Genomic DNA, 22,777 nt, shown 5'->3' with positions numbered 1-22,777 from the left:
TTTAGCAACCATTGCGAGGAGCACTCCAGCTGGGCCAGTACCATCCTACACATCATTCTTCATGCCCAGCTTGGCTAATTTTGGATAATGAGCCAACTCCCAGCTTTCCCCAGGAGCTGGATCTCACCCCTGGTTGGCCACCTCTAGTTTAAGTCTTGAATCATAGAGTCAGAGAATCATTAAGTTTGGAAACACCTCTAGGATCATCAAGTCCAACCACCAGCCCAACACCCCCCGGCCTCCTAAACCATGGCCCCAAGTGCCACGTCTGCACATTGTTTGAACCCCCCCAGGGACGGTGACTCCCCCACCTCCCTGGGCAGCCTGTGCCAGGGCCTGACCGCTCTGGCAGGGAAGGCATTTTCCCTCATCTCCAACCTAAACCTCCCCTGACGCAGCCTGAGGCCGTTCCCTCTCGCCCTGTCACTGGTGACTTGGGAGCAGAGACCGACCCCCCCCTCACTCCAGCCCCTCTCAGGCAGCTGCAGAGAGCGAGAAGGGCTCCCCTCAGCCCCCTCTTCTCCAGGCTAAACCCCCCCAGCTCCCCCAGCCGCCCCCCAGCACACTTGTGCTCCAGACCCTGCCCCAGCCCCGCTGCCCTTCTCTGGACACGCTCCAGCCCCTCAAGGCCCTTCTTGTCCCGAGGGGCCCAAACCTGAGCCCAGCATTCGAGGTGCAGCCTCACCAGTGGGACAAGGTCTGCCTTGTTGTGTGTGCGCTTGTATGGTGCCAAAAAGCATGACTTGAGCCCACGGAGGCCACTAAAACACAAATAAATGCAGAAACGCTCTGGCTAACCCAAGCTCTGCAGCTGAGCAGCAATCCAGAGTGATTTACTGCTATTGCCTACAGACCCGTTACGGGTCAACTTTTCAGCCAGCATCTGGGAGCTGTGCAGCGCTAGCCCCATTTCACACTCCGGAAACCACAAAAAGCGATGAAATTAATCTGTAACAAAAGTGGAACGAGATCCTAGGGTTTCTGGTGCCCCAGCATCTTGGCAAGATGCCCAAAGCTTCAGTTGAATAAATCTCTTTTGATCTGGACACTTCAGGGAGTTACATTATTTCATATCACTGTGGAATTTGGCCCGAAGTGTCTTCTCATTCCTTTTTATTCATCAAAACAAAAGAAGAACAAAGAAACAAACCCGGAGGCAGGTTGGCCTGGAGAAGAAGAGGTGAAGGAGATGCCTACCGTTGTGGGCAGCAGAAGAGGTCTCTTGCGTCGTCACCGTCGCACTGAAATTCCTCTCCGTCGTCTCCGCTTCTGTGCTGGGGGTGGTGGGGTGCGAAGCAGACAGCATCACTCTGTGTGGCGGGGTGGTGGCTGGAGACATGGGCGCAGCCCTCCCCGGGGCGGAGGCGTTGAGACTGACAGTGGTGGTGCTGGGGGAGATCCCGGTGGCTGTGGTTGTAGGTGGCTTTGATGCCGTGGTGAGAACAGTTACTGGAGTGCTAACGTTAAGGCTGTTTGCGCTCGTCGTAGTGCCACCCTCACGACCTGTTGCAGGAGCTCTGGTGGGACTCCTGGTGGTGGTGGGCACTGGCATGGGTGGCCCTGCGAGAGGAGAAAGCACAAGGGGACCTCCATGAGGTTCCTTTCTGCCACAATGGAGGGTCTGGATGCTGGAGATTCTTGTGACTGTAACTACAAGGATAAAACAGCCAAAAAATGCCAAGGCTAGGACAGGGAGCGCTTTGCACAGCATGGCAACGCACACCCTACAAACGCAGGTAACTTGAATATGTGTTATGATATTGAGGAGGCACAAAGGTTAGAGCCCCTGTAAGAGAGGATCTATATTTGCTAGAGGGAAAACCTGCAGGCCCCATTTATAAGCACCTGCAGCCCATCACCCTCTTTTTGACACCTAATATCACAGTTAAGTGGGGGGCAGAAGGGGTGAGTCACCAAGGACAAGAGCACGTATTCCTTTGATCCTAAAGATGGTTTAGGGACAAAAGAGAGGAGACGACGAGCATAGTTTACCTGTCGTAAGGTTGTTAGCACCTGCGCTTATCAGGCCACTTCCAAGCAAAATGAGAAAGAACCACAAATCCATGTTGACCTGGGGAAGAGAGGAAAGAACAGTTATTTAAACCCTCATGCAATATCATCACAGAATAACTCAAAGTGGGGACGCCGCTCCTTTTGCTTCACATGCATCTTGTGTGCGTAGAGCTGGAAGGGAGAGTGAACGTGTGGCTGGCGTCCCTGCAGGCATGGGGATGGGAAGGATTTATCGACACGTTCCCAACTGGAAGGCATGTGGAGAGGCCCCAGTCTGGTGGACCAGAAAAGGTGACCGGAGATGGAGCAGGGAACGAGGGAACTGCAGCAGAGCATGAGAGGAGCGAGCTAGGAAGCCGAGCACCAACGGTAAGTACCTGGGCTTAAAGGAAATTAATAACGTGTTCATGTAATGGTCTGCAAATGAGTGTACTTTGAGCGAACCGAAATGCAAGACAAGTGAAGACCACAGCAAGCGACCTTGATCCAAAATGCCCAGGAACCTAAACAAACACCCGTAAATAATAATCCAAGATCATCTGCAAGCGCAGGCTGCACATTTGTCCATGTTTCTTCCCAGGCAACATCCTCCAAAATTACAGGACGATGACATCAGTAGAGTTGTTTCCCCCAGCCCTTTTAAAGACAAGGTTTTAATGGTGATTTCTTTCCTCTGTAGACCTCAAAAAGCTCCTGAGAAATGGGTATCGTTATCTCCTCCCAAACAGATACGAGCCCAGAGGCTGAGGCAAACGACAGCGAGATGTGAGACGTCATCGTCCTGGCCAGGAGAGAGCCCAAAGCTGCCAAGCCCCAGACCCCAGGGCCTCCCAAGGACGGGTCAGCACCTCGCATCTGCGACGAGCTCAGGGAGGGCTCGGAGATGGCTCTGCTACGTGCCGTGGCAGCTGCTGTACGACTCTCTCCTGTCCTTCAGGCTTTTGTCACGCGTCCTGTTGCATCTTCAGCATCTCCTGGGAGAAGGCTGCGAGATCTCGCCGCCAAGTCAACTCGTCACGCTGCCAAGAAAGGGTTTTATTCCCGATATGCTGTCTAAGCCTCCCCCTCTTAAATATATCTTGTGTTGTTTGTTCCTGTTGTATTTATTTAAATCTGCTTCAATCTAGACCCATCCCGAACTCTGGGCAAAAGGACAACACTGAAGTCATCCACACGCTGGAACCGTTATCAGAAATACAAGATCTTCCCCACCCCACCCAGGAGTATTCTCCCACCAGCACCACCCACTTACGTGTTTTTCCTCCGCCCCCCCCCGAAAGAAAACCTGGCAAAAATCGAACTTACTCAGTGACCAAAAGGTTAGACAAACCCTGAACCAGAAGGAAGCCAAGCTCCAGAGATAAGAGCTTTCCTTCGGGTCCCTCCATGGCTAGTCCTGGGGCAGGGCTTTCTCCAAGGGGTCCCACTTCTGCGAGCAGCCAACTTTCCAGAGGGTTTCATCACTGGCTAAAATATCTGTCTGGATGCACTTGAACCGATTCAGTCCTCCTGCCTCTTGGTGAGAGCGGGGCTGGTCCTGCAATGCCTCCTGCCAGGCTCTGCTCCAGGGTGGGATGTCCAGAAAACCCACAACCCACAGGGTTTGGATGACATGCTCCACGCTCGGTGCTTAACACACCCCACGCAAGTCGTTCAACCGCCTGCCAGAGTCTGAGATGCGCCGGGTCTAAACTGTTTTGGCTTTGGAGAGAAAACCTGATGTTCATAAGGAAGAAATGTTTTATGATGAGGGTGGTGAGACACTGGCCCAGGTTGCCCCGAGAGGTGGTCGATGCCCCATCCCTGGAAACACTGAAGGTCAGGCTGGACGGGGCTCTGAGCGACCTGATCTGGTTGAAGATGTCCCTGCTCAGTGCAGGGGGTTGGGCTGGATGGGCTCTAAAGGTCCCTTCCAACCCAAACCATCCTATGATTACATGGTTTTAGGGCTGAGAGCAACCCAGCACAGCTGGAGCTTGGGGAAAAGCACAGCGGCAAGCGCACCTGCATGACGGCTCTTCCTCCAAGGCCACTCAGCAAGCAGTCATGCTGGAGCTGAGATGGTCCTACACCAAAGAGGTTTTCTACCCCTCCAGTGCAGGAAAGGGAGCCCGTGTCCTCTCCATGCTTAACTGCGACCGGCAACCACACACAGCTGCACTGCCAGCAAAAATGAAAGCAACTTGCTGCAGGAGACATCCTTCGAGCATCCCACTGTGGAAACCCACAGACAAAGGGGGCTCCTCTTGATCGGACCCACGTGCGAAGGCAGAAGGACCACGCCGAGTCTCCAAACGAACCTAACGGCGGCACTGAGACGCTCCTGAAACCTCACAGGGGCTGACAAAAGCGCCAAGGTCTCACCATCGCAACCGCTTCCCTCGCCGGGAACCCACCACTGCCGCAACAAGAAAACGTGAACAAGGTGATGGAGAAGACCTGGCTCTTCTGCGAACACTACTAGGGAAAAAAGTGACTGTTTGCTGTGTTTCGATTAATATTTGTATAGAAAGGCCATTCTTGCAGGTGGATGTGGCTCCTTTCCTATTCCCACCTCCTGTTTCTCAAAATGAGAGTTCCTGTTCATTTGGGATCCTGTTCATTTGGGGTCCTGCTCCTTTGGCATTCCCGCAGCTCTGCCAGCACCAGCTCCGCAGTAGCAGTTTGCCCCAAGAGCAGACAAACCAGCTCCTAACGGGGACGCTCCCACCACACTGGCATCCTACAGGCTCCTCACCTGCAGATCTCGCTCCTCGCTGCCTGGCCCGTAATTAACCGATCCCTGGGAAACCATACAGATCTTAACCTCTTCCAAGCCTTTCTTTAATGGCTTCAAGAATCTTCTGAGCTGGCTGATCCAGCTCTTGCAGCACACCTCAAATACCAGGGGACTGGTGTTGAAAAATACCAATTCGTTCATGGTCACCCAGCAAAGGGGTGGCAGAGCTGGGACTGGACCCCTGGGGACCTGGTTCCTCTCCTGTCTCCGGGCCCTGGAGTCCTTTCGAGAAAGTTAAGGAAGGAAAGACTGATGGCTTAGCCCAAACAGACCCCGCACCCCCTCCCTAAGGCCAACAGCTGAATGTCCTGTCGGCCTGCAAAGCTCTTCTGCCCCATCCTCAATGCCTCTTCCCTTGATATCAAAAGCAGGACATGGAGGGTAAGTGGAAGGAAGTAAAAGCCGTGAATCCCCTCTTCTTTCTGCCCTTGGTTACAGGCAAGTAACCCACATACACTCAAAGAACTCGGTTTGATTTCCATGACTGTGATTGCCACATGGTTGAGAGCTAAAGGGACTCCTGGAGCAGCCACGGGTACTGGCTGCAAACCCTTCGGAGCAGTGGGGTGAGGCAGGTCCCCCCTTCGCTGAGCCGGCAGCGCAGCCCCGACGCCCCGGGATTACACCAGTGGGCAGGCACCTGCCTGCCTTTCAAACCCCCTTGATACTATATTTAGTAAGTTCATTGATCCTAGAGCGGATCGTATTAGGAGGAAAGGGTTCGTAAGGGGAGGTAATACCCGATTTCCCCAAGCCTTGCCCCATTTTGGTGAAGAAAGCTGGATGCAGGCGATCCATGTGGATCCTGAGTTTTTATAGCTTTATTACTGTGAATGTCAAAAGAAAGAGGACACCGGGCAGCCCCGAGAGCATCACGGCTCGCTGTGCAGATCATGACCCAAAAATCCTGGGAGCTGCTCCTGTGACCGGCCATCAGCTGCCAGCACCGCTTCATCACCTTAAAACCGGATCTGGAGCAGAGAGCAAATGAACGAGCCCGGTGCGAGGGGAGGGCTGTGCCAGCCCGGCTCCCGGCTCCCAGCCCCTGCTATTAAACATGATTCCCAGATGCAGTATAAATAAATGCCAGCAGTACGCCGTTACCCGCTCCTTAACATAAAAGGCCTTGAGAGTCCTACCCCAAAGCCGGAGAAACCCGAGTCTCCCTTCCCCCTCGGCTCCCTCCCTGCTGGTTTCGGAAACGGAGAGGAAATACTTGTAATGTTATCAACATAAACACAGCTCTTGGCCGGCTGCAACATCCTGTGAGCTCTGCAGAAAAACACCCTGACGTCACGGCGCCGGCTCTGCCGAGGAGAAAGGAGCCGGCTTCAGCACCGCTGCCCCGGCGCGTTGGGATGCTCGGCATTGCGCCGTCGCATTAAACCTTCCTTTCCCAAAGCCAGGGGTAGAAACCTCAATAATTTCCAGCAGTATTATATACATATATTTTTTTTAATATATATATATATATACATATATATACTTTTAAATATCTATGTATAGTGTATATGCACTGCGCTGTCCCTCATGCTGCTCAGGATCTTCCTATAGGCGATGCTGGGTTTTAGGCTGCAGCATGTATGTTTTAAAATAAGCAGATCTTGTCAAGATGATTGATGCTGGAGAAGGAAAAAAGGAAATAATCCCTTTATAAAGTAATAAGGGGCTTAAAAATGGTGTGCTGCTGCTATAGGGGGGCTTGGCTGCACCTCCCCGGGCTTCCAGAAAGCAAAGAATTAGTATTTAGTGCTGCAGCAACTGCCCAGATCCTACCCGGATACAGCCGTCCACAATCAAAGGCAGGATTTACCCCCACCTCTGACATATTCCTAATTCCTGCAAGATGAGGCAATCTTTTTCTGTGTGCAAGGAGGAGACACAGCCTGAATTCGACTCGGCTTTCCGGGACCCCAGAAACCACTGCCGCTATCAGTAGGATGCTAAAATATAGTGGCTCAACAGAGACCACCCGCCTGCCTCGTGCTGGCCCCAACCGCAGCAGAAGATAAAAAATTGTGCAATTTTCTTCTTTTTGTTTTTCTTTTTGGCAGGGAAGAGGGCAAAACTAGGAGCAAGGTTAGCGTTTGCACCGGTTAGCTCTTTGAAGCAGCTCACAGTAGGACGAGAGCAAGCGTGAGCATAAAGAGAGGGGAAAAAGGTCTTTTTTTTTTTTTTATTTTCGGTGGCAGCAAGCCATCAGCATGGCTCAGCTGCCCTGCAAAACAAACCTGCTGTTCCCTCTCCCCCTCCCTGCTCCTTTTAAATCCCGTTTGTGGTTTTCCAGCCTCCGGCTGATCCGCAGCAGAGGAGAGCTGCCCACGGGCTCGTCCGGCGGCACAAGGATTTCACCAACGCCGGGTTCCCTGTCTCCGTAATCCCAAACCTCTCGCGTCGGATGAGATGCAAAGGCTGTAGCAATACCGACCAGGATGAGCCCCGCTGCTGGTAGCTCCGCGCCGATAAGCAAAGCCCTGACCCCTCTGGGAAATCACCTGGGGGCCAAGCACCTCGCAGGGCAGGTCCTAGAGCCGTGTATCGGCTTCTTCTCATCTTTAACATGATGCAAGGAGCTGCTTCGGCTCTGAGCCGTGCTGGGATGGCTAGCGGGGCGTAGGTCACCTCCTGCAGCAGAGCTGTGAGGAGCTGGCCATCGCAGGGAGAGGAGAGGTTGGGTTTAGGGAGGGAAAAGGGTTTTGTTGCACTAAGATGCAGTGACTAATTCCTTGCATGTGTCTCCAAAGCTGAAACGAGGCCTTTGATGTGTCACTGAACATTATTCCCCCACCCCACCCTCTGATTTTCCACTTTTCGACAGAAAAGATGAATCACAGCAACCATTCACCCTTTCTGAACATCCACTTCGTTTTCTTTTTTTTTTTTTTTGGTGCTTTTAAATAAACAGGCGGCTTCCACATGAGCGACAGCCGCTTAATGAACGGCGCATGAGGACGAGGAGGACAAGCCTGCGGGAAGGGTCTGCGGGTTTGCTTTCTCCACCTGCCCAACCTCTGACAAATCACCGCTTTCCTGGACTTTGGTATTTACTCATGGTGTTCTTTGGGTTGGGAGGGGCCTTTAGAGGCCATCCAGCCCAACCCCCTGCAGTGAGCAGGGATACCCTCAACCAGACCAGGTCGCTCAGAGCCCCGTCCAGCCTGGCCTTCAGTGTTTCCAGGGATGGGGCATCGACCACCTCTCGGGGCAACCTGGGCCAGGGTTTCACCACCCTCATCATAAAACATTTCTTCCTCATATTCAGTCTAAATCTGCCCTCCTCTAGTTTCAAACCATCACCCCTTGTCCTGTCACAACTGGCTTTGCTAAAGAGGTCACCCCCATCCTTCCTATAAGTCCCCCTTTAAGCACTGGAAGGCCCCAATAAGGTCTCCTCGCAGCCTTCTCTTCCCCAGGCTGAACAACCCCAACTGCCTCAGCCTCTCCCCATAGCAGAGGTGCTCCAGCCCTTGGATCATTTTTGTGGCCTTCAGTCCAACAGGTGAACACACAACCCTCTTTCAAAGAGCAGCAGCATCATACAGGCACGGAGGGAACCCGAGCCTGCTCCCGCCTGGCTCTGTGGGCATCCAGAAGCAGCTTGCGCCGATAGGGTGATGTCAAAAACTGATGGCCTGAACCAGGATCAGTATTCCTTGTGGAGGTCATCTTCAGTGGGGTGTCAGTCTACTCCACGCTGATCATATGGGCTCCCAAAGCACCCACTGGCAGCAGCAACATGCATGAAACTGTTGTGGGTGGATGTAGAGAGGATCAAGTGTTCATCAGCCAGACGTTGGAAGGAGGTTCCCCAAGCTCCCTTCCTACCTCTGCTGCCGAAAACTGGAAATCCCTGTGCTTCAGCCTGATCTACCATAAAACGGCTCCGAAATTGGCTTTTTTACTGCCTAAGTGAATGAGGCAGGTTTAATTAATTCAGAGACGCTTGGAAGGACTTTTGAGACTGCCATTAAGAATAACTGACTGGGTCTGGTCCGACAGGGCCCGACAGGGACCTCGCGGAGCTCAACCAGGCCGAGGGCAAAGCCCTGTCCCTGGGAGGAACAAGCCCCGGCACCGGTGTGTGCTGGGGCCGTCCCGCTGGAGAGCAGCTCGGCGGAGAAGGACCCGGGCTCCTGGTGAGCGCCGGGCTGGCCTTGGGCCAGCAACGTGCCCTTGCGGCGCAGAGGGCCGGCGGTGTCCTGGGCTGCGTCAGACAGAGCGTTGCCCCCAGGTCGAGGCAGGGGACCCTTCCCCTCTGCCCGGCGCTGGGGAGGCCGCCCCTGGAGCACTGTGGCCAGTGCTGGGCTCCCCAGTGCGAGAGAGGCACGGGCATACTGGAGCGAGTCCGGCATAGGGCTGCGGAGATGGGGAAGGGACTGGAGCGTCTGTGCCATGGGGAAAGGCTGAGAGGGCTGGGACTGCTCAGCTGGAGGAGGGAAGGCTGCGGGGGGTCTCATCGGTGTCCACAGATACCCGAGGGGAGGGTGCAAAGAGGACAGAGCTGGGCACTTTCCAGTGGTGCCCATGACCCAGGGCCAGGGGCCATGGGCACAAACGGAGACACAGGAGGGTCCCTCTGAACATCAGGAAACACTGGTTGCCTGTTTTGTTGACCAAGCACTAGCACAGGTTGCCGGGGGAGGCTGTGGAGTCTCCATCCTTGGAGATATTCCAAAGCCACCTGGACACGGTTGTGGGCAGCCAGCTCTGGGTGGCCCTGGTGGAGCAGGGGTTGGACCTGATGGTCACTGGAGGCCCCTTCTCCCCTCAGCCCTCTGTGATTCTGTGACTTGCTGGCTGCAAACTTTTTGGAAGGGAAACCTACCAGGATTTAAGCTCATACTGGGGTAACAGAACACCCAGCACTGAGAAGGAGATCCCTGCACTGTGCCGGATATACACTGGGGTCCCACCAGTGTCCCTCATTCAGTGAGCAAGCACCGGTCACGGCACACCACGATAGCCTTCTGCCATGTACGAGACAACCCTCACCTCCTCGGAGCCACTGACAAAGAGCCAGAAAGCTCCTCAGAGGAAATGAGCCCAGGACAGACTCTTCCAAAGGAGCTTGGAGCATCTCAGGACTGATAAGTGAGCCTCCTAGAAGAGCCCCAAGAGTAGGGAGTTATTATCTCAGGTTAGAAGAGAGAGGATTAAACTGATGAGGTTTTAAGGAAAAATACAGAGAAAAACATCAATGAATGCGGGCGCTTAAAGAATCTGGACATGAAATAGTTCGGGCTCCTGAAGAGATGCAGAAATGTTGATTGTCAATATCTGTGCTCTGTAGCTGCATCGTGCCCGTTCTTAGTTTTCTGTATTACCTTGCTTGTAGGCAAGAAATCCCTCTCTGTGTATTTAAAAACAGGCAAATAATAACGCCTGGAGACTCGATGGCCTCATGCTAAAAATACAGAAGTAAAAGCCTGAAGCTGTAGGCTCCAGTGCTGGCTATGCCAGGGGCAGATGGGTGGCATGTCTAAGGCCAAGGCACTTGATGATCTCTGGTCCTTGCCCATCGAGCTGACGAGCAGTCACCGCCTGGAAGCTCTTGGAGTGCCTCGGAGGGGAAGAGCTACAAATACGTCCAATTATTTTCCTAATAATAATTTTCCTAATAACCCTCTTAATTAGGACAGGTCTAATTCGCCCTCAGCCCCTCTCTTCTGCCGGCACCATGGCTGTCTGATCGCAGCGGCACGTGCCAGCTGCTCTCACACCTCTCACCATGCGCAGGATAAACTGGGATGGGTCAGGGAATAAATTGTGGAGGGAGACAGGAGGGGATGAAGAGCTCCTTGGACCTGGAGTGGAGAACAACCAGCTGGAGAGGGTTTCCTAAAGGACATGGCATCAAGGAGCATCAAGGCGGGACGGGTAAAAGCTGAGAGAAGATGAGGTCCTAAAAGGAGAGCGGTGGGCTCCGCCCAAGGGAGCTCTCAGCTCAGGGAGGATGAAGATGAAGGGCTGACCAGGAGGAAGGCGCTGGGGATGGAGGTTTCGCTGCAGGCCGGGCTGGTAAGGGTCGGTGGGGTGGCAGGAGCTGCAGTGCAAAGGGGAGAGGGAGGTGAGACCTCCTTCTGGGGTAACTAAAACAGATCTGCCGAAGCGACAGCCCCAGAGCTTGTAAAAACCCCTGGCTAGTACGAGACCAAACCCCACGGTCTCTGGGTGTGCTTTCCCCCGCGGGACGGGCATCGCAGCTGCAACGTGGTGCTGGGAAGCGGAGAGCGAGTGCTCAGTAGGCTCGAGTGAAGGTGCTCCATCTCATTATTCAAAATAATGAATTAATAAATAAATGAAAAATAAAGAGTGAAGTCATACAGGAATATATTTCTTTAAATATTCCATTTTAGGGTGTCCCCTTCTTTGTCCCAGGCATCATGTTTAACATGTACAAAGGAAACACAAGTGTGGTTAATATACCGGCTACGTAAAAGGCTGGTTGCTTTTGAATGAGGGGTCAGGATGAAGCCTGGCCATTATTTAGCCGAACAACCCCCCTACCAAGCAAGATGCCTCTCGGAGAGCGAGCGAACGGTACGTGGGGAGGAGAAACAAGGTTTAAAAATAAAATAATAATTAAAAAAAAAAACACATTAAAAAAACAAAGCCCAGCTTTTGGGCTCAGCCTCTTCTGCAGGACCAGCTCTAAGCTGAGACCAAGCCAGGAGCCGGCGCGTTCGGGCAGTGAGCGGTCAGAGCATCCTACTTAAAACAAAGGTGTCGGAGGGGATCATCTGCATGACAGCCTTAAAATCTCATTACAGAGGCTAAGCTCCAATTAAAACGCATGCGTTCGGTCATGCAGCTTAATCGCTGGTTGTGCTTACCCTGAAATCCGCCCGGGACACCTGTAGGGAGCGGGGAGCAGCCAGCCCGTCCCGCGGAGCAGCGCCTGGGCTAAGAAAGTGCCGCGGAGCCGTAAAATCACCAATTTACCTGCGGTAATTCTGCACCGCTGCTCTGTTCAGCCTTGTTGCCACAGTAACACTTCTGGTGTAGCCGAGATCAGTGATTATGAAACTAGAAAAAAAATCAGAGGCTGCTAATTAGGATACTCCAGTTCTCCAAAAGCTCCATATTAATGGCATTACGATCGCAAGCGCAGGGAAAATAAAGACGCCAAAAAGCATCGCCTCGGTCAGCGTCGGCAACCTCCGCCAGCCGCTTTTTGGGTTTTTTTATATACGGGTCTTAACATTCAGCTTGCAAATTTGCTGTATATTTGGCGTGTTTTCCTTCTCTTCAAACAAATGTGCAAGACTCGGCGGCACAGTCTTTACTCTTTACATATATTTGCATGTATTAGAATGGAAAAAAAGGCTTGAGGACGATGTACAAATGGCGATAGCGGAGCGGGGCCAGGGATGCGCCCCCGCATCTCGCATGAACTGTGTTTGTTTCTGCCGCAGTTTGCCAGAGAAAGAAACTAAAATCACGATTTTACCAGTGGCTGCAAGGGTCCGTAAACGAGGTTTGCAAACGAGGGGAACCGGAGATGCAGATGTTTTCCTCTCTGACTCTGTTATTCCAGTGCCAAAAGCTTTTTGAGACACATCTTCTGCCGAAGGCTTCAAGCTGAGAAGTCTGACTGGGAGCAGTTGCGCTGCCAGACACAAGTGTTTTTTGACACAACCTACAAATAAGATATGGGAGCGTATCTCTAGGAGAGAGGAAAATGGCCTGCCACGTACTTCTGGAGCTGCAAACCCAGAGTGATGCTGCTTTAAAAAGTCAGCTCATCAAAACGCCTTAATTCTTCCATTCTCATTGAATGATGAACCTACCGAGAGGATGAAATGGTGATAAGTAAGTGGGGCCAAGGACCAAAATGGAGTTAATAGCTAATAATACTCATTGCTGCAATGGCAGACTCTGCATCCAGCACCACTGCATGACTTGCTGCTTGACTTCAGCCAGTCCACTGAGAACCGCCAGGAGCCACCACCTCCGAAGAGGATGTGGAGGCTGAAAAGCAAATTGCTGGTGAAAGCTGTGCCTTGAGTTCAGGCACAGCCGTGGGTTTGTCCTGGGGAAGGGAAGGGGTCAGGCGGTGCCAGCATTTTCCAGTCATAGAATCATAGCATCATTAAGGTTGGAAAAGACCTCTAGGACCATCAAGTCCAACCTCCAACCCAACACCCCCAGGCCTCCTAAACCATGTCCCCAAGTGCCACGTCTGCACGGTGTTTGAACCCCCCCAGGGACGGTGACTCCCCCACCTCTCTGGGCAGCCTGTGCCAGGGCCTGACCGCTCTGGCAGGGAAGGCATTTTCCCTAATTTCCAACCTAAACCTCCCCTGACACAGCTTGGGGCCGTTCCCCCTCGTCCGGCTGGAGTAGTGCAGGGGATTAACGCCAGCAATGAAGCCAATGACTTCCCCAGGCTGCCCCGGGGTCGTGCTACACTGCTCTCCATAACCCCTTCCCTGCGAAGAGTGAAAAGCAAAGCGCTTGGAGAAGAACTGGGGAATCGCTTTTTTCCCCCTTTGAGGCAGGAAAGTAAGTGGGATTCAGTTTATTCTTCAGCAGCATCACCTAAAGCCTCAAAGGTGCATTTCCCCCGCCCGTGATTACGTGAACCAGTCTCTTCTCCCACTCAGCAGTACTGCTGAGGGTAAGTTAGGTGTAGGGTTAATTACCTATAAATGTGATTTATTAGCTGGAAACAATTCAAAGGGCTGATCTTGTATGCTAAGACCACAACATAAGATCAACCGGCCAAGCATGAGGGCACGCCAGGCCCAAGCAGATGGGGATTGCCGCGTTACAAATAACGAGTTAATAAAACCAGTGGGATTCAGCTGCCATCGAGGAGCTTTTAGTTGGAGGCATTATTTCTAATAGGCTGATTTACAGGAATTAGGCCTTTAATGCCGTGTGTTCACGTACATAGCACAGTATAAGCTGGTTTGATGTGACCATGGAGAGAATATCTGCTTTTGTGAGAAATTAGGGAAATGATTGCCAGTTACGGGGACAGCAGGTAAGAGCAGCTGGGAAGAGAGGCTGTCTAGGAGGAGGGATTTCATGAAGTTCTTCCAGATAGAATCATAGGAAAGAATTACAGAATCATTAAGGTTGGAAAAGACCTCTAGGATCACCAAGTCCAACTGCGAACCCAACACCCCCAGGCCTCCTAAACCATGGCCCCAGGTGCCACGTCTGCACGGTGTTTGAACCCCCCCAGGGACGGTGACTCCCCCCACCTCCCTGGGCAGCCTGTGCCAGGGCCTGACCCCTCTGGCAGGGAAGGCATTTTCCCGAATCTCCAACCTAAACCCCCCCTGACGCAGCCTGAGGCCGTTCCCTCTCGTCCTGTCACTGGTGACTTGGGAGCAGAGACCGACCCCCCCCTCACTCCAGCCCCTCTCAGGTGGTTGTAGAGATGCTGCAGGAGTGGGAAGTTCACCGGGATCATAAATATCCCAGCAGAAAGGAGCCTGCGCCCGGAGAGCAGCTGGAACATCCTCAGCAAGCAAAAGATTAGGGGGCCAGCAGAGTTTTGGGGTGATCCTGTTATCATCCACCCTGTTGGCATTTCGAGCAGAGCGATCTCCCACGTATTTCTTATCATCAGTCCACTCTCCTGAAAAAGGACCAAGCTCTGCCTCTGGTGGCTCTATTTCCACCTTCCATCTGTTTTTTTTTTTTACATCTATTTTTTCCATCCTTCTTTTTTTCCAACTATTTCTCTTTCCACCTTCCACACCCAAGAGGGGCGTCCTTGTTCAAGACAAAGCGACGCTGTTGGCACAGGACTTAGAGCCACACCAAAATGCTGGGCATCTTCTATCATTGCTACTGCTCTAAACCTATTATACATATATATAAAAATATATATAATGCTATAAACCTGTTCTATACCTAATATCATTGCTATAAACCTATTCCTGCTGATACAAGATTATGAAAACTGAAACAATCCTAGTCTTAAACAACAGGGTGGGCACAAGCCCCTGCAGACACCAACACAAAACCGAACGCTCAGTAGTTCTGAACAAAAATATAATTAAAATGCAGTTTCTTATCCTTAAAGTGATTAAAGAACAGCCTGGGATGCCTAACTTTCAGCCCTCCCATGTTATTCACAATTCATTCTCTATTTTAATCTCCCCAACAAAAGGCTGAACTCAACTGTATTATTGTCAGCGAGGGCTTTTATCATCAGCCTTCGCAACGGTCAAGGCACGGGAGAGAACAATGACTCTCACAGGAGAATAAAAACAACCTAAACAAAAATACCCTGTTGCTAAGGTTTAAATCAGGCCTTTTTTTGGGCCCAGCCGGGTAGCTGGGAATCCCGGTGCCACCCTATATAAAAAACCAGGGAAGAATTAGGACTCGGATAGGGGAAAATAACCTGACATTCACAGCCCTGTTGTGTTTTCCCCGCTAGGATGGCATTTAAAATAGGAATATCACGTAGGGGACTTTAAACCAAAGCCAACAGCTGGAGCACACTGGCGTTTGCAGCGAGCGATGCTCGTCCTAAGCCCATGTGTTGCTCCAACTGCTGCGGCCCCGGGCTTCGTGTCTTGCTCCAGCAAGGGCAGGAGGTTAACTGTGCCTGAAGACCTCCATGGTGAAACCTCGAGGTGTTGCAGCGCTGACGGCGGAGGTGTTCACAAGCTTGGCAGAAGGCTGCTGGGAACGATCGTGCTGCGGGGCTGGACGGCGCTGTTGTCCGCACGGCAAGGGGAAGGCTGGAGAAGATGGAGGAGCGAAGAGGTCTGTGGAGAAGCTGGCCGCCTTGCCTGCCAGCCGCGGTGCAGATGTTGAGAACATCCAGCTGGGAGTGCCACTCAAGGAAAGCCCCAGCCCAAACTGCAACGATTTCTTTTGTGAAATCAACCCCAAAAGCGACCGCAGAGCACCGTGTGGTTTCTACACCCTTAGCTAAGGGAGCCACACCTGCTTTTGGGGTTTGGTAGAGAAATCCCCTTTCCCAGCGGTGGTGTGGAAACGAACTGGGTTTCGCCGGGGTGTCCTCGCTATGCACGGCTGCCAGCGTTGCAGCGAGGGTTTCCAGCAGCAAAGTGGCTCCGGGGTCAAGTGTGACCACGGGGGCGGGAGAGCCCCGGCTGAGAGCCCCGGCAACGTGCCACAGGCTGGAGGGTCAGGCCAGGGGACACCAGAGCCACAGTGGTCCAGAGAGGCCACCAGCCACCACGGCCAGCCCGTCCTCCTCCCCTCTAGGTGGTGCTCCAGGAGAAGCCAGAGGTCCCTCCCCAAAGCCAAGGCGGATACATCCCATCTCCTCCGAGCACCACCTCCTGACCTGCAGCTCGGTGCTAGAAAAGAGGACACATTTGCAAAGGCAATTTCATGAAAACCAACTTTTTTTTCACAAAAACCAACACAAAACTTGTCAGAGTAATTACTTCCTCCTGCGATATAGCAGTAAAACACCCACCACAGCAAATTGCAAAGCACGGAGCCCCCCAAAATAACTTTCCCCTCCTTAAGCAGAGCAATTCTCAGCCCAAAAACCACTCGAAAGCCTAGAAGGGCTGCTGCGATTGGGCACGACGGGACACCGCTGACGGAAGGAATGGCTTCTCTGAAGCATTTGGAGATTTTATTTGCGTTGGGTCCATAAATATTTTTGTGCGTGCATAAGCAGCATTTAACTGATGTATCTCGGCCGTTTCATGTCCAAAACCAAAAAAGCACAAAGAGGGAATTTCACGTTTCCTTGCTGACAGCAGCCTGGACGCGCGTGAAAGAGAGAACAGAGTCATGGTAACGCTGGAATTCAGTTTTTATGGCCCATTCTGGTTTTTTTTTGCCAATAAACAAGGTCTCCCCAAGCAGGCATTAAGTATCACCTCGTGTCCCTTAGATTTTAGTGATATTCAAATAAACATTAAAAGGCTACGACACAGCTCAAATCCCCCTCTGTTAGGCCCCTAAGCCAAAGAGCCATCAAAATTATGCTAAATTAAATTCATTTCAAGCCTATCTGGAACGCTGGAGCACGCACTCAGGTTGAATATTTTAATTTCAATGGCAACGCAATGGATAGCAACAGAGATATCCCCGTCTTTGAAAGTCTTTGCTGTCCCAGCCTTTTCAAAGGGCTTTGAAAAGCAGCTTTCCCACAAAAACACCCATCTCCATCACGCCCTGCCTAGAAGTATAATACACAGAAGGCTCCTCAGTATCGTCGTTAAATAAGAGACCCCCCTAACCAGGCATTAAATGGTACAGGAGCTCGCACACAACAACAGAGAGCGCTTTCTGTAGCAGCTTGATGCAGCACAAATACACAAGACAAAGTCTGTTGCTGAAGCCCAAGACTATTTGGCAGCGCGGTAGCCCAGCCTAACAAAGTCAACTCGTTTTCATAGCATCGCAGAACCATGGCATGGTTTGGGCTGGGAGGGACCTTTGGAGGCCATCCAGTCCAACTCCCTGCACTGAGCAGGGACATCTTCAACCAGACCAGGTCGCTCAGAGCCCCGTCCAGCCTGGCCTTGGGTGTTTCCAGGGATGGGGCATCGACCACCTCTCAGGGCAACCAGGGCCATCACCCTCACTGTAAAAATGTCTTCCTTAGATCCAGTCTAAATCTGCCCTCCTCTAGTTTCAGACCATCACCCCTTGTCCTGTCACAACAGGCCTTGCTAAAGAGGTTGCCCCCAGCCTTCCTGTATGTAAGTCCCCCTTTAAGCACTGGAAGGCCCCAATAAGGTCTCCCCGCAGCCTTCTCTTCCCCAGGCTGAACAACCCCAACTCTCCCAGCCCGGCCTCGCAGCAGAGGGGCTCCAGCCCTCGGAGCATTTCTGTGCCCCCTCTGGCCCCGCTCCAACAGCCCCGTGTCCTTCCCGTGCTGAGGAGCCCCGAGCTGGAGGCGGCACTGCAGGGGGGTCTCCCAGAGCGGGGCAGAGGGGCAGGACCCCCTCCCTCGCCCACCTGCCCGCGCTGCTGGGGATGCGGCCCAGGGCACGGTTGGGTGTCTGGGCTGCGAGCGCACATCGCCGGCTCGTGCCCAGCTCTTCACCCCCAGCACCCCCAAGTCCTTCTCCGCAGGGCTGCTCCCAGTCCCCCCACCCCCCAGCCTGTTCTGATACCGGGGGCTGCCCCGGCCCAGGGGCAGGACCTTGCACTTGGCCTTGTTGAACCTCATGAGGATCTCCCAGGCCCACCTCTGCAGCTTGTCCAGGTCCCTCAGGATGGCATGCCTCCCTCCTGTGAATCACCTGCACCTCTCAGCTTGGTGGCATCAGTTTTGACTCCATGAAATCCAGCCTGCTGAAGACCAGGTGCCAACCTGGCTCAAATCCTCCCCTTGCTCTTCCTCATCCAAACCAAATCCAGTCCAATCACGTTCAATCCTTCAGTGACACACACCCCACTCTGCTGTGCCCAGCCCAAAATCAGACACTCATTATCTCTAGATGATTCAGCTATGGGTTTGGTTTATCCCAAGCGAGCGACACTGCACCTTAAGCCACCCCGTACTTGTACAGCTGTGGGGTGAGAGGAGGAAAGAAGTGTTCATCTGAAGACCCTCAGTAAATTTTGCCGTAACTGAATGCAAGGATGCACCAAGCAGGAGGAGGAAGAATAGGCGATGTAATTTTGGGAGGCGCACAAGGGTTGAAGTTGAGTTTGAGTCCTATAGATGGAAAAGGGGCAACGTAATATGTACACAAAGCACGAGGGATGTTACGAGTAGTTAGTTGATTACAGGCTATTTTTGGTCTTTTTTACCTTAATAATACCTTCATGTTAGGGCACCAATCTCAAAAGCACCATCTCCAAATAATTTCAGTAATCTAGATGTCATTTCCAGAAGTGTCTTAACATACACATGAACTGCATGACGGGGCGCTCGCACGAGCCCTCCAACCGGCCTCTACTCCTCTCCCCCCACAGCTTTAGAGACAACCTATGGGTTCTGGGTGCAACTTAGCTGGCTTTAAAAAACAAGTTATCCAGGTTTTATGGGAGCTCTTTATATCTTCTCCATATCCCAGGTGCTCTGACGTACAGATGCTGTACGGTTGTAAGGTTGGATGCTGACTCCTTCCCACCTTCGACTCCGGTGTTGAGCGTGAGCTACAGGAAAGGCAGACTCGGAGGCTTTGGGAAATGTGGTGGCATCTTCCTTCGCCATTAATTAATTATCCCATGAGCCACACAAGAAAGGGTTTCTTGTTGCTTTGCTGAAGGAACCCTCCCCCTGTATCTCAACCACCACTGGGCAGAGGCTGCCAGCACGCTCGCGAGTGCAGTTTTGACCACGTCCCAGCTCCTCCGCCGGCAGTGAAGCCAAGGGGCACAGCTCCGCTTCTAAACCAGATTTTGCACCATTTGAAAAGACACGCTCGGGAAAGGGAGAGCGCAGGCAAGAGCGGGGCTGCCCTTGCTCTCTCCAGCTGGCCCTTCTTAGCAGCAGGAGGACATTTCAGGTGTGGGATGCTCGTAAACCAGCTGGAGGAACCAGTTATAAATGGCAGATGCTGAGATACTTATTAAGAGTCACACAAGGAACATCAGCACTGGGGTGACTTGTAATCCTTGCTGGCGTGGACTGGAATTAAAATTAATGAGTTAGAAATAAATGGCTAGCCATCCCTACTTGTACCCCAACACGTCTCTGACTATGAGATTCATGTGTAGACAGAATTAATCCAATCCCATTTCCCTCCTGACCTGTTTGGGTATGGAGATGAGAGCCACAAAAACCACCTCGCAAGATCTGACGGGGTGCCACGGCCATCGGCTGGTTTACATCCCCGCCGCTGCTCCTCCCCCTGCCCCAGGGGACACCTGGGGGGACAGAAGGAGGAGTGACACCTCTGAACGCTGCTTTAGTATGAAGGGAAAGACCCTTTTGCCCAGAGGGAAGGGAAGGAAAGTTTCGGATGACCCGGTTCAAGGAGGCAGCTCTTGCTGAGCAGCTTTAACTCCTCTCATCCCAGATTAGGTCCCCTGAACTCACCAGCAGCAAAGCTCTTTCACTTGCTGGAAAGATGCCATGTTGGTGTGTCAGACTAACATCTGTGCTTTTAAGCCCCGGATTTTCAGATCAGATCTATGTGTTTGGAGGGAGGAAAAACAACACAAACTGTCTGTTAGGGGAGTTTCATTGAACAGAGGCACCATTATTCCTTCCTCCCCATGCCCCATATCACCCCTCCTCTACTCTCTCTACAGGCAAAGCAGTTCGACAGATTTCAGGAAAGAAAAAAAACAAAGCACATTTTCTGCGGTCAGTGTTCTCCTATTAAGTCAGAGAGGAGCTACCAGAAACATGGTGTGCAATCGGCATCTCCCTCTCCCACCTCACCGTTGCAGGGAAGTCCCCGACTTGGGATCTCGAGTTTGAGGACCAGGCGGACGGTCTCACCCCTGAGCAGCTTTCTGGAACAGGTAAGTAAGTAGGTTGAGGTAAAGTAGAGTAAGATAAAGGTAAGACGTGCAGCAGCCCTGGGATCAACTGTCATCCTTAAACTACATTAGAGACTGTGCCAAAAGCACTCAAACCCAATGGGACCTTTACTGCCAACCAAGGATGCGCTCAGCCTTGAGAGCTGGGTTCCTCCCTGGTTAGGTCGGTAGAATGGCTGAAGACAGAAGGTTCATCTCCAGCAAAGACCCCAAAGGCTTCAGTCGTGCCAGTTGGGTCTGGAGCAAACAGATGGAGCCACTCAACAAGATATGGCTTGGTGGTCCGAGACAGTTTCATTTTTTGAGCTATGGCTGATCAGCCAAGACACCCCACCATCACCCAGGCACACATCGTGCAGAGGCAGCCGCGGCCTTCCTTCCCCCATGCGAAAATATACGTGGTTTCCCCCAACGAAACTCCACATGCACCAGAGCCTTCCGGTGTCCTGCTGTCCTACAGAGCTCCCTCCCCATCGCTCTCCCTCACCTGCAGATCTCCGTATGAGAGAAATAGCAGCTCTAAAGTAAAACCAAGCGCCAGGGATGTGCTGATCCTTCTCCCTCCCACATTCTCAGCATCGTGCAACGGGACCACTCTGTGCGTAACAGCTCCCCGGGGCCGGGGCCGTACCTCTGCTCAGCACATGCTCCGGCAGCTCCCCACACAGGCCCTGGCTCTGTGGTACCTCTACGTGGTGTCACAAATGACACGAATCACGCTTAATGAATGCAGTGTTCCCCGCCTCTGTGAAAATGGTAATGCTTCAGGTCTGGAAATGAGTATGAAACTGGGAAAGGATGCTGGTTTATCCCGTGAAGATCATAGGTGTGTGCACTCATGCGTTTCCATTCCTGCTCTCACAGGGTACTTCAAAGGAGATGCCACCACAGCAGACAACAGGATCCCTCTGGTTTGGTTTCTGAGGCTCCATCAGCCTCCACGAGCTCCACGTCAGCCCTTTCACCACCCTCCCAGCTCTCCGTCAGCCCTCGCTGCTGTAGCAGACTTGTCCCCTGCTGACACTTGTCCCCACCCTCACTCTGAAGAAAAGAGGTAAATATTTCTTTTTTGCCAGCCAGGTCTAACGCGTCTCGGATGATCAGTGCCACCGCAGGGAAAGCGGCCTGTGCCTCCCGTCTGATCCCCCCCCAAAGGGGCACATGGTGCCCCACCATCAGGGTCAACACACGTGCCTCAGCATCTCTGGTCTCTCTCTTCTCATTCAGTTCTCCTGCTTAGGCCTCACCATGGTGCTGGGGATGTTTTAACATGGACAGAGGCCATGGAACGAGTCTCCATCTTTGATCTTCAAAAGCCACCTGGACATGGTCCTTGGCAACTGGCTCTGGGTGGCCCTGCTTGAGCAGCGGGTGGGACCAGGTGTCCTTTCCTACCTCAACTACTCTGGGATTATGCGAATTTGCACGCACACCTTTCATGTCGCTTTTCTAGCATACAGACTCTCCGAGATGACTCTCACTGGCTCCAACGTCAAGCAGAAGGTAGCTGTAAGGCTCGTGGTGGGCTTAGGCACCATTGCCAGCTATTCTGAATCTCTCTGATGAAGGTGTGGTAATGATCAGCACTTGCAATCCACGCAGAGCATGTAAGTCAAATCATCGCTATCTTCCTTTACACATGGCACACTCAGCCAGAAAAACATTAACCAGCTTGGCAAGTGGTCTTGCTAGCTGTATCTGCCCCCAAAGGCAGCCAGCAGGGAGTGATCCCCGGCCCCTCAAAGCAACCCCACTGCTCAGGATCAGCCCACCTGGAGCAGGCTCTGTCCCCGCTGCCCGGCACCGTGCCTGGCTTGTCCCTGCGTCCCACGAGGTCCTTGTGGCCCAACAGCATCTTTGGTGGGGCATTTTTTGCTTCTTTTCCATTTCAAAAGACCTGAGCTATTACAAGAGCTGTGATGCAATGCACCCAAAACTGGGGGTTTAACAGCTTGCCAGGTAAAAAGATGAGTCACACAAGCACAGGAGAGCACGGGGCCATTTAATTGCACAAGCCCTGTAGTAACCGGAGGACTCAGTGGGGCAGGAGAAGGGAAATCCGGTGCCTCGTGATCACACCGAGAGGGTCCCTGGGGCAAAGTTCTCCCCAAACCACACCTACGGTACGAGGATCTGCTCGCTCGCCATGCCGGGGAGCTGGGGAGCCAGCCTGCACGCAGGTGACAAGCTGGGCAGCCGAGGACAGCAAGGCATCCCGAGTCCCAGCCTTTGGTCTTTACCATCTTCAACGTCCTTCCCTGCCGCACAGAAGCTTTGGCTTCATGGAGCCAGCCATTGTCTCCAGCGTGGAAGAATAACAGCACCACTTCTTCTTTGTGTCTTGCTGCGTACCTACCTTCCCTCTCCTGGCCCAGGGGAGTTGCCACTCATTCTCTTTCCACCCATTTTATAGAGGAAACCAGCACGAGGATTAAAGGAGGCTCCTGGGCGGGAGCAGTGAGCGGCTGATGGAAAAGGGCGCTAACTGGAGAGGTGGCAGCAAAGGGACACATTAACAGATATGGGGGCTGAGCAGATCGAGTGGTTGCTCCTTCGTGCTGGGGCCTCTTGCCATGTAAC

At 52.6% G+C, this 22,777-nt stretch overlaps 1 protein-coding gene across 4 annotated transcripts in view; it reads right to left on the bottom strand.

Moving 5' to 3' along the window:
- The window catches only part of PTPRA (protein tyrosine phosphatase receptor type A), a 133,967-nt gene that overhangs the window by 28,663 nt on the left and 82,527 nt on the right, over nucleotides 1-22,777 (bottom strand). For 3 of the 4 annotated variants that reach the window (XM_075092218.1, XM_075092219.1, XM_075092220.1), the window contains 2 exons: nucleotides 1,993-2,071; nucleotides 1,198-1,560 (listed from right to left, as the gene is read on the bottom strand). In XM_075092218.1, the coding sequence (XP_074948319.1) occupies nucleotides 1,198-1,560; nucleotides 1,993-2,071 (442 nt within the window). Of the gene's footprint in view, nucleotides 1-1,197; nucleotides 1,561-1,992; nucleotides 2,072-2,861; nucleotides 3,033-22,777 lie in introns of all 4 variants that reach the window. The other variant, XM_075092221.1, reaches the window with a different exon arrangement.

This window comes from Phalacrocorax aristotelis, chromosome 4, assembly GCF_949628215.1.
Source record: "Phalacrocorax aristotelis chromosome 4, bGulAri2.1, whole genome shotgun sequence".
NCBI lineage: Eukaryota > Metazoa > Chordata > Aves > Suliformes > Phalacrocoracidae > Phalacrocorax > Phalacrocorax aristotelis.
This window is presented reverse-complemented; position numbering and strand designations above follow the sequence as displayed.